Source organism: Caretta caretta, chromosome 13, assembly GCF_965140235.1.
Source record: "Caretta caretta isolate rCarCar2 chromosome 13, rCarCar1.hap1, whole genome shotgun sequence".
In the NCBI taxonomy this organism is placed as follows: domain Eukaryota; kingdom Metazoa; phylum Chordata; order Testudines; family Cheloniidae; genus Caretta; species Caretta caretta.
Window position 1 is genome coordinate 30470328 of NC_134218.1, and position 14462 is coordinate 30484789.

Below are 14462 nucleotides of genomic sequence, written 5' to 3' on the forward strand. Positions count from 1 at the left end.
TGGTTAAATGGAATCAAATACATACAACAATTGCAAAGTTCTTAGTTCAGGCTTGATGGGATTACTGCTCAATTAAACTGATCAAGTCTCTGGAATACAAACATCCCAGCTTGGATGGGTCTGTCAGTCCTTTGTTTGGAGCTTCAGTTTCAAGTGAAGTTCCTTCAGAATTAAGAAGCAGGAATGAAGACAAAATGGAGGGGTTTCCAGGGCCTTTTATATCCTCAGCCATGTGGAAGGAAACCCCTTTTTTCTCCTGTGCAAAATCACAGCAACAAGATGGAGTTTGTAGTCACCTGGGCACATCACATGTCCATGAATGATTCAGGTTTTTGCAGGCCGATGCCATTGTTTACATGTTAGTTTGAACGCTCCCAGGAAAGCTCAGATGTGGATTGGTGTCTCCCAAAGTCCATGGTCAGTTAAGTGTTTCGTGATTGGGAACTTACTGAGAATAGTCCTTTCCCAAGAAGCTGACCAAATGTTTTACTGGGGCTACTTAGAATCAAACACATTGAGATACAAGTACATAGCCAATATTCATAACTTCAAATATAAAAATGATACACACATACAGACAGCATAATCATAACCAGCAAACTACAACCTTTCCATAGACACCCCCTTGACCTCCTCTGCACAATATTTGCTGCAAATATATAACAGTGCTTGCAACAATGATCTATACAGTCACAGTTCTTGTCAATAACATCACACCGGCGTTGCAAGATATTTACGTGCCAGATGTGCTAACCACTATTCCAGAGGATATGCATGCATACTGATGACAGGTTCTGCTTGAAAACAATCCAAAGCAGAGCGGACTGATGTATGTTAATTTTCATCATCTGAGTCAGATGCCACCAGCAGAAGGTTGATTTTCTTTTTTGGTGGTTTGGGTTCTGTAGTTTCCGCATCCACGTGTTGCTCTTTTAAGACTTGTAAAAGCATGCTCCACATCTCGTTCCTGTCAGATTTTGGACAGCACTTCAGATTCTTAAACCTTCAGTCGAGTACTGTAGCTATCTTTAGAAATCTCACATTGGTACCTTCTTTGCATTTTTTCAAATCTGCAGTGACAGTGTTTGTAAATTAAACAACATGTGCTGAGTCATCATCTGAGCTCTCCCGCAAGGAGTTCAGTCACAAATTTAATTAACGCACTATTTTTTTTTAAACAAACATCATCAGCATGGAAGCATGTCCTCCGGAATGGTAGATGAAGCATGAAGGGGCATACAAATGTTTAGCATATCTGGCATGTAAATATCTTGCAATGCCGACTACTAAAAGTGCCATGCGAATGCCTGTTCTCACTTTCAGGTGAATACTGTAAATAAGAAGCAGGCAACAGTATCTCCCGTAAATGTAAACAAACTTGTTTGTCTTTGCAAATGGCTGAACAAGAAGTAGGACTGAGTGAATTTGTAGGCTCTAAAGTTTTACATAGTTTTGTTTTTGAGTGCAGTTATGTAACAAAACAAAATAAAAATCTACATTTGTAAGTTATACTTTTATGATAGAGATTGCACTACAGTACTTGTATGAGGTGAATTGAAAAATGCTTTTTTAAAATCATTTTTAAAGTGCAAATATTTGTAATAAATAATATAAAGTGAGCACTGTACACTTTGTATTCTGTGTTGTAATAGAAATCAAAATATTTTAAAATGTAGAAAAACCATCCAAAATATTTAATAAACAATAGAATACTGATTGAAATTTTAACAGTGCAATTAATTGCGATTATTTTTTTTAATTGCAGTCAATTTTTTTGAGTTAATTGTGCGAGTTAACTGCAATTAATCGACAGCCCTGGTTTTCAGTAAAATCATTTAAATCTCTCAATATACCTCTGTTTCCTGCTCCTTTGTGGTTTAGGTGTATCTTCATAAGGATTTTGAAATACATCCAAAAATATTGGTTCAAACTTTCTGAAAATCACAGTCGATACTTCAAAGTTTCTCTCCAGCCGCTCCATTCGTTCCCGAAATTCCTGTGGCAGGTCTGACATGTCCATCCACTTTTTCATTTTACTAAAAAACTGAATTAAACTTAAAAGAGCAACATTTAATTATAATTTAATCTCCAGCCATGAAACAGATTAAATAGTTTAGACTAAGATTTCCCCCCCCAATTTTTAATCCTTTTCTTAAAAAGATGGACTTTTGGTGAAAACCAAATCTGACTAATTTATTGCTTAGTAACTGCTTTAATTACAGAAAAGGATAAACACACTTTGCTAGACTCTAGTGCTGAGTATGTTCCACACAGTTGACTCTTACTTGGGGATTTCCTTTGGTGTCCACACCCTTACATGGATTCATTTAGATCAGAGAACGTGGCTCTCTTTGGTGGGGTCAGAAAAAACAGAAAAGTTGAGGGGCAGGGAAAATGTAATTTTCACAACTGGGTGCTTAACCAAGACACCTGTATTGAAGAATTACGTGTTGAACTAACACTGAAGTGCATAAATACTTATGTAATTATATATCTCTAAGCACCCAAGCATTCATCTGAGTTTTAAAAGTTAACCGTTTTAAAATATTTAATTTAAACGGTTAACGAATTAAAGGGCTGGCTAAGGCCCAGCCAGAGCGGGGCCGGACTGGGGGGTTAACACTTACCGGTTAACCGGTAACACTAATGCTTACCAGTTAACTGGTTAACATCCCTACTCTGGCCTATGTTATGGAGGAAATAAGACTAGAGGATCTTAACAGTCCCCTCTGGCCTTAATATCTGTGAAAACTGGATAATGTGCTGGATTTTATATTTGTGCAATATCAATGATACCCTACTTCCACCGCTATGAGGAAAGTGCCATTCTGCTTTCGGTTAGAATGTAAGTAAAACAGCAGTCAAAAGGGGAGCAGATCTAGAATAAGGGAAAAAAGAAGCTGTGACTACACACAGACGTTTAGGTCTCCAGAAAAAAGCAAAAACCAAAACCACAAAAGTACCTTAGTTTGGCTGACCGTAGTATCCTAGTCAGTGAAACGCAGTTTCCTTCCATAAGACCACTTCCAACAGTGGGAAGTATGCTTTTACGACAAGCAACATATAGAGCACAAGCCAACCAATGCACCACTTCTCCCTGTCAAACCAGAAGTAAACAATCAATGGACAAACTTTTCCAGGGCAACAATGCTCAATTTGCAGTCTCAGCTTTTCATCTACTTCAAGTATCTCTAAAATCCTTTGGGACAGGAACAAGAACCAACATTTACTCAGGGTTGGATGATTTTTTCTTTTTAAATCTGGCCGGAACAAGGGAACCAAAACTGCCCAAATAGAACCACACCATAACTTCCTAGGAGTGGAAGACTATCCTTAATTTGCATGGAACAGAGTAGACAGCAGCTGATTGTTCCTTTAAAGACAGACAGACACTACAAGGCCTGCAATATGATTTGGCCACTTAGATCACAATAAACCACTGCATATTGCAGAGCCCTGAGGTCTCTGCTGACTGCACCTCTGTGTTAAAGATAATATACTGTAGTACGCCACGAGGCCACAATCTGGCTACTGATCAGCTGGAAACCCATTATAATTTCTGCAACATCAGTGAAGCCAGCCCTGTCTATTTTATCCCCCTACCGGCACCTTCACATGGAAGTTCTTCCATGTTTCCTTATAGTTAGAATGCCCTCTCCAAACTATTGTTAAAGCCCATGGGTGCCGGTTTGTATAATTTTTGGTGGTGCCCAGAACAGGTCCAAGCAGAGCCAGGGCAACCACCCCGAGCCCCAGGGGGACTCAAAAAGAATCCTTCTTTTTGTAGTTTACATTTACAACACACACTTTGCTTCTGTACAAAAGAAAAAGGACACTAAACTTTCTAAACTACTACATGCTACAAGGGGCCACAGCAATGGTTCCCTCAACCCACCCAGCAATATTGTTAACCTATCCAACTATACTCTCAGACCAGCAGAAGCAGCTGTCCTATCTCGGGGCCTCTCCTTCTGCCCCTCCACCCCCACGAACATGATACAGTTCTGTGGTGACCTAGAATCCTATTTTTGACGTCTCCGACTCAAGGAATATTTCCAAAATACCTCTGAACAACATACTAATCCACAGAGGCCTCCCTACCAACACTACAAAAAGAAGGATTCTAGGTGGACTCCTCCTGAAGGTCGAAACAGCAGACTGGACTTCTACAGAGTGCTTCTGCCGACGTGCACGGGCTGAAATTGTGGAAAAGCAGCGTCACTTGCCCCATAACCTCAGCCGTGCAGAACACAATGCCATCCACAGCCTCAGAAACAACTCTGACATCATAATCAAAAAGGCTGACAAAGGAGGTGCTGTTGTCATCATGAATAGGTCGGAATATGAACAAGAGGCTGCTCGGCAGCTCTCCAGCACCACTTTCTACAAGCCATTACCCTATGATCCCACTGAGAGTTACCAAAAGAAACTACACCATTTGCTCAAGAAACTTCCTGAAAAAGCACAAGATCAAATCCGCACAGACACACCCCTGGAACCCCGACCTGGGATATTCTATCTACTACCCAAGATCCATAAACCTGAAAATCCTGGGCGCCCTATCATCTCAGGCATTGGAACCCTGACAGCAGGATTGTCTGGCTAGGTAGACTCCCTCCTCAGGCCCTACGCTACCAGCACTCCCAGCTACCTTCGAGACACCACTGACTTCCTGAGGAAACTTCAATCCATCGGTGATCTTCCTGATAACACCATCCTGGCCACTATGGATGTAGAAGCCCTCTACACCAACATTCCACACAAAGATGGACTACAAGCCGTCAAGAACATTATCCCCGATAATGTCACGGCCAACCTGGTGGCTGAACTTTGTGACTTTGTCCTTACCCATAACTATTTTACATTTGGGGACAATGTATACCTTCAGATCAGCGGCACTTCTATGGGTACCCGCATGGCCCCACTGTATGCCAACATTTTTATGGCTGATTTAGAACAACGCTTCCTCAGCTCTCGTCCCCTAAAGCCCCTACTCTACTTGCGCTATATTGATGACATCTTCATCATCTGGACCCATGGAAAAGAAGCCCTTGAGGAATTCCACCATGATTTCAACAATTTCCATCCCACCATCAACCTCAGCCTGGTCCAGTCCACACAAGAGATCCACTTCCTGGACACTACAGTGCTAATAAACAATGGTCACATAAACACCACCCCATACCGGAAACCTACTGACCGCTATTCCTACCTACATGCCTCCAGCTTTCACCCTGACCACACCACACGATCCATCGTCTACAGCCAAGCTCTGCGATACAACCGCATTTGCTCCAACCCCTCAGACAGAGACAAACACCTACAAGATCTCTGTCAAGCTTTCTTACAACTACAATATCCACCTGCAGAAGTGAAGAAACAGATTGATAGAGCCAGAAGAGTTCCCAGAAGTCACCTACTACAGGACAGGCCTAACAAAGAAAATAACAGAATGCCACTAGCCGTCACCTTCAGCCCCCAACTAAAACCCCTCCAACGCATTATTAAGGATCTACAACCTATCCTGAAGGATGACCCAACACTCTCACAAATCTTGGGAGACAGGCCAGTCCTTGCCTACAGACAGCCCCGCAACCTGAAGCAAATACTCACCAACAACCACATACCACACAACAGAACCACTAACCCAGGAACCTATCCTTGCAACAAAGCCCGTTGCCAACTGTGCCCACATATCTATTCAGGGGACACCATCAAAGGGCCTAATAACATCAGCCACACTATCAGAGGCTCGCAAAAAGAAAAGGAGTACTTGTGGCACCTTAGAGACTAACCAATTTATTTGAGCATGAGCTTTCGTGAGCTACAGCTCACTTCATCAGATGTATACCGTGGAAACTGCAGCAGACTTTATATACACACAGAGAATATGAAACAATACCTCCTCCCACCCCACTGTCCTGCTGGTAATAGCTTATCTAAAGTGATCAACAGGTGGGCCATTTCCAGCACAAAGCCAGGTTTTCTCACCCTCCACCCCCCCACACAAATTCACTCTCCTGCTGGTGATAGCCCATACAAAGTGACAACTCTTTACATAATCAAGTCAGGCTATTTCCTGCATAGATCCAGGTTCTCTCACATCCCCCCCACCCCCATACACACACAAACTCACTCTCCTGCTGGTAATAGCTCATCTAAACTGACCACTCTCCAAGTTTAAATCCAAGTTAAACCAGAACATCTGGGGGGGGGGGGGTAGGAAAAAACAAGAGGAAACAGGCTACCTTGCATAATGACTTAGCCACTCCCAGTCTCTATTTAAGCCTAAATTAATAGTATCCAATTTGCAAATGAATTCCAATTCAGCAGTTTCTCGCTGGAGTCTGGATTTGAAGTTTTTTTGTTTTAAGATAGCGACCTTCATGTCTGTGATTGCGTGACCAGAGAGATTGAAGTGTTCTCCGACTGGTTTATGAATGTTATAATTCTTGACATCTGATTTGTGTCCATTTATTCTTTTACGTAGAGACTGTCCAGTTTGACCAATGTACATGGCAGAGGGGCTGCACATCCACCAATGTGATATATGCCATCATGTGCCAGCAATGCCCCTCTGCCATGTACATTGGTCAAACTGGACAGTCTCTACGTAAAAGAATAAATGGACACAAATCAGATGTCAAGAATTATAACATTCATAAACCAGTCGGAGAACACTTCAATCTCTCTGGTCACGCAATCACAGACATGAAGGTCGCTATCTTAAAACAAAAAAACTTCAAATCCAGACTCCAGCGAGAAACTGCTGAATTGGAATTCATTTGCAAATTGGATACTATTAATTTAGGCTTAAATAGAGACTGGGAGTGGCTAAGTCATTATGCAAGGTAGCCTGTTTCCTCTTGTTTTTTCCTACCCCCCCCCCCCCAGATGTTCTGGTTTAACTTGGATTTAAACTTGGAGAGTGGTCAGTTTGGATGAGCTATTGCCAGCAGGAGAGTGAGTTTGTGTGTGTATGGGGGTGGGGGGGTGAGAAAACCTGGATTTGTGCTGGAAATGGCCCACCTTGACTACCATGCACATTGTAGGGAGAGTGGTCACTTTGGATGAGCTACTACCAGCAGGAGAGTGAGTTTGTGTGTGTATGGGGGTGGGGGGGGGTGAGAAAACCTGGATTTGTGCTGGAAATGGCCCACCTTGATTATCATGCACATTGTAGGGAGAGTGGTCACTTTGGATAAGCTATTACCAGCAGGAGAGTGAGTTTGTGTGTGGGGGGGGTGGGGGCGGAGGGTGAGAAAACCTGGATTTGTGCTGGAAATGGCCCAACTTGATGATCACTTTAGATAAGCTATTACCAGCAGGACAGTGGGGTGGGAGGAGGTATTGTTTCATGGTCTCTGTGTGTATATAATGTCTTCTGCAGTTTCCACGGTATGCATCCAATGAAGTGAGCTGTAGCTCACGAAAGCTCATGCTCAAATAAATTGGTTAGTCTCTAAGGTGCCACAAGTACTCCTTTTCTTTTTGCGAATACAGACTAACACGGCTGCTACTCTGAAACAGGGGACGGAACCTTGGCTAAGAGTGTACATAAATTTTCAATTACAAAGTTATTCCCCCCCCAAAGTAGTAGGACACAATCTTTTCACTTTTCATTAATTTACTCATGCTAGAAGAGGTAGTGGTACCATCAAGAGGTAGAGCTGCTATCTGATTTTCATCTCTAGAGCTAGGGAGGGTGACCAAGCATAGCAGTTTGTTTATGTACACAGGGATGTCCCTTGAATCCTCCTGAGAGATCTCGATGAAGCTTTAATGGAAGTACTCTGCAATCCTCTGATGGTTTCTAGGGAAGGCTGCCTTGTTTCTTCCTCCAAAGTAGGACACTTTCCCTGCCACTCAGTGATAGCTTCAGCAGGCCCCATTACAGTACTCAGGCTAGCAGCACATGGGCCCAGGTGGCTTTGGGATGCCAGTAGCAGCTGCATGAGAGCCTTTGATACCTTCAAGAGTGAGATATCAGCTAAAATCACTATCAACTGTGGAAAAGGGTACCAGTATTCATGGTCATTATCCTATATATTATTAGAATCATGCAACCAAGTAATTCCCTTCTCATTTTCCTTCACCTGCCACGATGAGTATGGCCTACTGGGGGGGGGGGGGGGGGAGAGAGGAGACAGTGATTGGTGCCATGCACAAGCAATCCCAAGCAGAAGTGAGAATGTAGTGCTTAAAACTTTTGGGGAGCAAGTTTAACATCTTAAGTTTCACTTTCTGTAGTAAATGTACCAACAATAGTACCGCTGTGTGATTTATCTTCAGCTGTTGCCACTGTGGCCTTTGGAGTTTCCCCCTCCACATTTGCAGAGCCACATAAGGTGGAGAAAGAAGAGGACTCAGAATAACATGTTCCAGGACATCCTGCAAGCCAGCGCTGCATTGGACCATAAGCACAGGGCCTGGAGGATGAACAATGCAGACAGCCTGGAAAAGGAAAGAATGGAGAGGAGAAAGGCCCAGGAGTCCCAGCAGGAAAAGGAGAGGAAGATCAACAGGGCACAGTGGAGCTTCTCAGGCAGCAAACACAGATGCAGCAGACTCTGGTGGACTTTCAGATTCAACAGGCCCAGGCTTGCTCCCTCTGCAGCCCATTGAGACCTCTCATAACCACCACACCCCCAACATTCCAAATGGTTTAAGGAGTCCTTGCAGTACCCTTAATGTCCATCAGAGTAGAGTGATAAAGACAATCACAGCTTCACATACACAGGTCTGTGTAAGCCATAGTTGGTATCTGTGTAGCTGAAATGGACATGAAAATTCTTTCACCCTTCATAACTACATTTATTATGTTTTTAATGTATTTGTTGTGAAATTACAATTTTGTTGCACTGATTTTGTTCCAATAGAATTTTATTCTGTAACATAATTCATCTTTATTAGTTCACAACATATACTGCCCTTTATCTGTTACTTCATGTCACACAATCCACATGACCATTCACAAAACAAATAGGTGAATTAATGTTATATTCCTACATGTACAGCAATCAAACGATTCCTACCAGGCCGCAAAAGAGCAGGGTCAGATAGAGCACACTACACCACCATACATTACTCACTATTAAAATGGTCATTCAAAGCCTTCCTGAGCCATTTCGCTCTGCCTTGAGCCCTTGTATTTGGATGTTCAAATTCATCAGACAGCCATGCCACCTCAGCAGAAACTTTCCCCCCTTTGCCATACATACATTATGCAGGCCAAAGCAGACAGCTAACACCATTGGGATATTTTTCTCACTGAGGTCCAATCTTGTGAGTTAACAATGCCAGCGACCCTTCATAACAAAAAGCACATTCAACTGTCATTCCACACTGGCTGAGCCAGTAGTTAAATTGTTCCTTGGTGCAGTCGAGGTGGTTGGTGTATGGCCAGGGAAAAAAGGGATAGGCTGGGTCCCCCAGCATCACTGTTGGCATTTCAACATCCCAATAGTAATCCGCCGGTTGGGAAAGAAAGTCCCTGCTCGTAGCTCTATGAACAGTCCTCTGTTCTTAAAGATGCAAGCGTCATGCACATTTCCTGAACAGCCCACATTGATGTCAGTGAAGTGTCCCTGGTGATCCACCAATGTTTGCATAACCACAGAAATGTAGCCCTTTCTGTTGATGTACTCAGTAGCAAGGTGGTCTGGTGCCAAAATAGGGATGCGCGTGTTGTCCATTGCTCCACCGTAGTTTTGGAACCACCCACTATGTCCTGCACACTGCCAGAGCAGGAGGCAATTAATGGCCCCACACAGTCCCACACCACAACGGCCTCCGTTGTATATTTCCCAACTCCGAATTGATTCCCAACTGCCCAGTAGCAATCTGGGGTTGCAAGTCTCCACACTGTGATTCCCACTAACTTCTTCACTATCAGTAAAGCTCTCATTTTGGTGTCCTTGTGCTGGAGGGCAGGTGTGAGCTTGGCACATGAATCCAGGAATGTGGACTTGCACCAAAAGTAGGGATGTAAATATTGGTTAAAAAAAGTAAACCAGTTCAACGATTAAAATTTCGTGTAACCAGTTAACCGAGGTAGCTGGGGCGCCAATCCGGTCAGGGTCCAGGGCAGCCAGGGTCCACCCCACCGGCCCGATGTGGGGCCGCCAGGGTTAATGCTTACTGGTTAACCTTTTACATCCCTAGATGAAAGATCTGCAGCCACTGCTCTTCATTCCAAACCTACATTAGAATGAGATCCCACCAGTCAGAGCTTGTTTCTCGAACCCAGAAGCAGCACTCCAACATCTGCAGCTATTTCTGTGAATGCCACCAACAACCTTGAATTGGTTCTCATGATGTAGCACAGCAATGTGTCCAAGAAATCGTCATGTTCCCCACTGATTTGTTTTTTCAAGCACCTGTGCAAATACTCCAGGATTGCACACCCTGTGCTTTCAATGTTTATGACAATAGTGCAAAGCTATGCAGTCTCCACGCTTTTGTCAGAGATGACGGACAGCGAGGAGGGCCACGTGGGTTTGTGGAGTTTTGAAATAAAGGCACAAAAATTATGGGATACAGATAACATTATGAGATGGAGACAGCTGCAAACTGGGAAGTAGACCCCATGCTCCCAGTCACCCCTGCATGACTCGTTTCGGCCCGATTATGCATTGCCAAAACTTCCCAAGACAGTGCGCTAGACAGGGGTAAGTTGCACAGTGGGATACCTACTCATGGTGCACTGCATTCTGCATTGATACAAGCATTCTTGGTGAGTATGAGCACCACCAGCATAAGCAGCTAAGTATGCACACACACAAGCAATGTACTAACAGTGACGGCCGTATGCCAACGTAACTTGAGTCAATGTAAGTTTGTAGTGTAGGCATGGACAAAGTACCTCCTGCTCCATCCAACTATCAATCAAATTTGGGGGCTGCTCTAACTTGTGCAAGGGAACTAGGGATCATATGCCAGATGGATCTAGCTCAGAGGTGGGCAAACAATGGCCTGCAGGCCACATCCGGCCCACGGGACCATCCTGCCCTGCCCTTGAGCTCCTGACTGGTGAGGCTAGCCCCCGGCCCCTCCTCTTCTGTCTCCTGTGCGCCCCACCCCTGCAGCCATGCTGCTGCGCGGGCAGCGTGGCTTGTGCCCACGCACCTCCCAGGCTTTCCAATAAGCCAGTCCTGCCACTCTGAGCGGCATGGTAAAGGGGTGGGGAGTTGGATAAGGGGCAGAGGATCCCAGGGGGCAGTCAGGGAACCGGGGGGGTGGGGTTGGATAGGCGTGGGAGTCCCAGGGGATCCCGGGAGGGGGCGGTCAGGGGACAAAGAGATGGGTCGGTTGGATGGGTTGGGAGTTCTGAGGGGGGCAGTCAGGGGGCGAATAGGCTGCAGGGGGCCAGGCTGATTGGGGAGGCACAGCCTTCCCTGCCTGGCCTTCCATACAGTTTTGCAACCCCAATGTGGCCCTCGGGCCAAAAAGTTTGCCCACCCCAATCTAGCTGGTACACAGCATGCTCTAGCCATTCCTACTTCTTACCCTCTGCACCAGGGGCTGTAGTAAGCTATATTTGCATGTGGTTTCTGTTCTCCCTGAAAATAAGTGGTGAAAAGGGTGAAGGACTGGGCAAAACTCTGCCCCAAAACACTGACTCCCGATTTCTTTGAAAAAGTATGTTCAGCTTTTAGGCTGAAAAATTTGGATACCACCGCTCTGACCTTTAAGGTCAAGATCATTCTAGCATCCTTTGAAAGCAAGATACATATACCCACTTACTCTTGAATAACTTTGACTGTGGACACTCTTGTTCCAGAACAAGGCACTCTTACTCCAGAATAAAAGTGTCACACGTAGACTCCAGCCCTGAATAGTTTGGCATAGTTTTAATGCTTATATTAGCATAACAATATCCTCCAAGAGTGTGATTAAATGACACCACCACCGAGCTATGCTGACTAAACCTCCAGGGTGGACACAGTTGTGAAGCCAGAAGAGGGCTTCCGAGGGCATAGCTAATATTGTTTGGGGAGGGGGTGATCTGGCACCAGAAGTCCTCCTCTCGGTGTACACTGCATCTCCACCGGGTGGGGGCATACATGGCACTCTGCAAGGGATACAGCGCCTTCATGTGTAGACAGGCCCTTATGCATTTTCTCTAATAAGACACCCTTTACCTGAAACGTGTTTGGCCAACCCCCATTGGCAGAGCACTGATCTCCTGCCAAGCAGAGTACCAGCCAAGGCAGTCAGACCCTGGGGCTGGAGTCCGATCCGCGCAGCCAGACAGGAGCCTTGGGAACACACGCACACACCTGAGCTGGTGTCTGCGCCAGACCTTCTGCGGGCGCCCCACGTCTGTCTACAGCCTGCAGCCCCTCCGGGCCGGCCGCTCCCCGCCGCGGCGCTCGCCTAGCCCAGCGCGGACCGGGGCTCCCACGGAGCCGAGTCTGCCAGCACGAGCGCTCGCTCACGCCTCCGCCCCAGAGCCAGCGGCCGCCCAGGGGGGAAGCCTGGGCCCTGCAAGGCCGCGGGCAACCCAGGAGCTACCGCAGCAGCACGGCCCCAGGGCCGCCCCGGCCGGCACGCGGCCCGCTTGCTCGGCACCGGGGCGGAGCGGCGTCTACCGGCACCCTGGCGCCTCCTGCGGGTGGATCCCGGGGCAGCGCCCGCTGGCCCGGCGCCTGCCCCCTGACCCGTCGGGCTCCGGGCGGAGCCGGCCACGGCCCTGCCGCTCACCTCCAGGCTGTACGTGCCCCGCAGCGCCGTGAAGTCCCGCAGAGCCTCGGCGGCGCTGGCCGCGTCCAGGTTGAGGTCCTGGCAGAGGCGGTCGATGACGGCGCGGGCCGAGCCCTGGGCCTCCCCGGCCGGGGGCTCCTTCTGGGACATGGCGGCTCCACAGCCCCCCGCGCCGGCCCAGCGGCTCCGGGGCCAACCCACAAGCCCCTGCGCTCAGCGCGCCAAAACCGCTTCACCCGGCCGGCCCTCGTATCCCTCCGCCCAGCCGGGGCCCGCTGCCGCTCTTCCCTCGGGAGTGGCCCTGCAGGAGAAGGTCGGCCCCTAAGCTCTGCGGCCGTTGCCTCTCCCCGGACCCCGCTGCTAGCGGGCCGGCCGCGGAGGAATATGGAGCAGCGGAGCCGGCGCGTGAGACGGCGGCGGCGGAGGAGGAGGAAGCGGTCTTGTTGTGCTGGGCGTAGTGTGAACTGCTCTGACTTAATTTGCTCTCCCCCCCCCCGTGCAGGGCTAGCCATTTGTAACCGGTGGCGGTGAATAAGAAGTAAGGTTTCAGGGTCGCAGCCGTCTTAGTCTGTATTCGCAAAAAGAAGAGGAGGACTTGTGGCACCTGAGAGACTCACACACTTATTTGAGCATAAGCTTTCGTGAGCTAGAGCTCGCTTCATCGGCTTATGCTCAATTAAATACGTGTGTGAGTCTCTCAGGTGCCACAAGTCCTCCTCTTCTTTTTGAGAGGTAAGGGTGTTCTTATGGGCTGCCTTGTCCTAATTTGCTAAAACTTGAGAGTGGTGTGGGATGGTGTCATAAATATAAAGGGAAGGGTAAACCCCTTTGAAATCCCTCCTGGCCAGGGGAAAGCTCCTCTCACCTGTAAAGGGTTAAGAAGGAGAGTGAATTTGTGGGGGGGGGTGGAGGGTGAGAAAACCTGGATTTGTGCTGGAAATGGCCCACCTGTTGATCACTTTAGATAAGCTATTACCAGCAGGACAGTGGGGTGGGAGGAGGTATTGTTTCATATTCTCTGTGTGTATATAAAGTCTGCTGCAGTTTCCACGGTACACATCTGATGAAGTGAGCTGTGGCTCACGAAAGCTCATGCTCAAATAAATTGGTTAGTCTCTAAGGTGCCACAAGTCCTCCTTTTCTTTTTAAGAAGCTAAAGGTAACCTCGCTGGCACCTGACCAAAATGACCAATGAGGAGACAAGATACTTTCAAAAGCTGGGAGGAGGGAGAGAAACAAAGGGTCTGTGTCTGTTTGTATGCTGCTCTTGCCAGGGACAGACCAGGAATGGAGTCTTAGAACTTTTAGTAAGTAATCTAGCTAGGTATGCGTTAGATTATGATTTCTTTGAATGGCTGAGAAAAGAATTGTGCTGAATAGAATAACTATTTCTGTCTGTGTATCTTTTTTGTAACTTAAGGTTTTGCCTAGAGGGGTTCTCTATGTTTTTGAATCTAATTACCCTGTAAGATATCTACCATCCTGATTTTACAAGGGGGATTTCTTTATTTCTGTTTACTTCTATTTTTTATTAAAAGTCTTCTTGTAAAAAACTGAATGCTTTTTCATTGTTCTCAGATCCAAGGGTTTGGGTCTGTGGTCACCTATGCAAATGGGTGAGGCTTTTTATCTAACATTTCCCAGGAAAGGGGGGGTGCAAGTGTTGGGAGGATTGTTCTTAAGATCCAAGGGTCTGGGTCTGTAGTCACCTAGGCAAATTGGTGAGACTTTTTACCAAACCTTGTCCAGGAAGTGGG

General features: G+C 46.6%; 1 protein-coding gene across 6 annotated transcripts in view; it reads right to left on the reverse strand.

Moving 5' to 3' along the window:
- The window catches only part of RBL1 (RB transcriptional corepressor like 1), an 81962-nt gene extending 69003 nt beyond the window's left edge, over window positions 1–12959 (reverse strand). For 4 of the 6 annotated variants that reach the window (XM_048820472.2, XM_048820473.2, XM_048820475.2 and 1 more), the window contains exons 1-3: window positions 12706–12957; window positions 2964–3097; window positions 1854–2054 (exon numbers count right to left, since the gene is read on the reverse strand). In XM_048820472.2, coding sequence (XP_048676429.2) covers window positions 1854–2054; window positions 2964–3097; window positions 12706–12855 — 485 coding nt within the window. In that variant the 5' untranslated portion in view covers window positions 12856–12957. Of the gene's footprint in view, window positions 1–1853; window positions 2055–2963; window positions 3098–12705 lie in introns of all 6 variants that reach the window. The other 2 variants (XM_048820476.2, XM_048820477.2) reach the window with 2 other exon arrangements.
- Between the last annotated feature and the right edge of the window lie 1503 nt (window positions 12960–14462).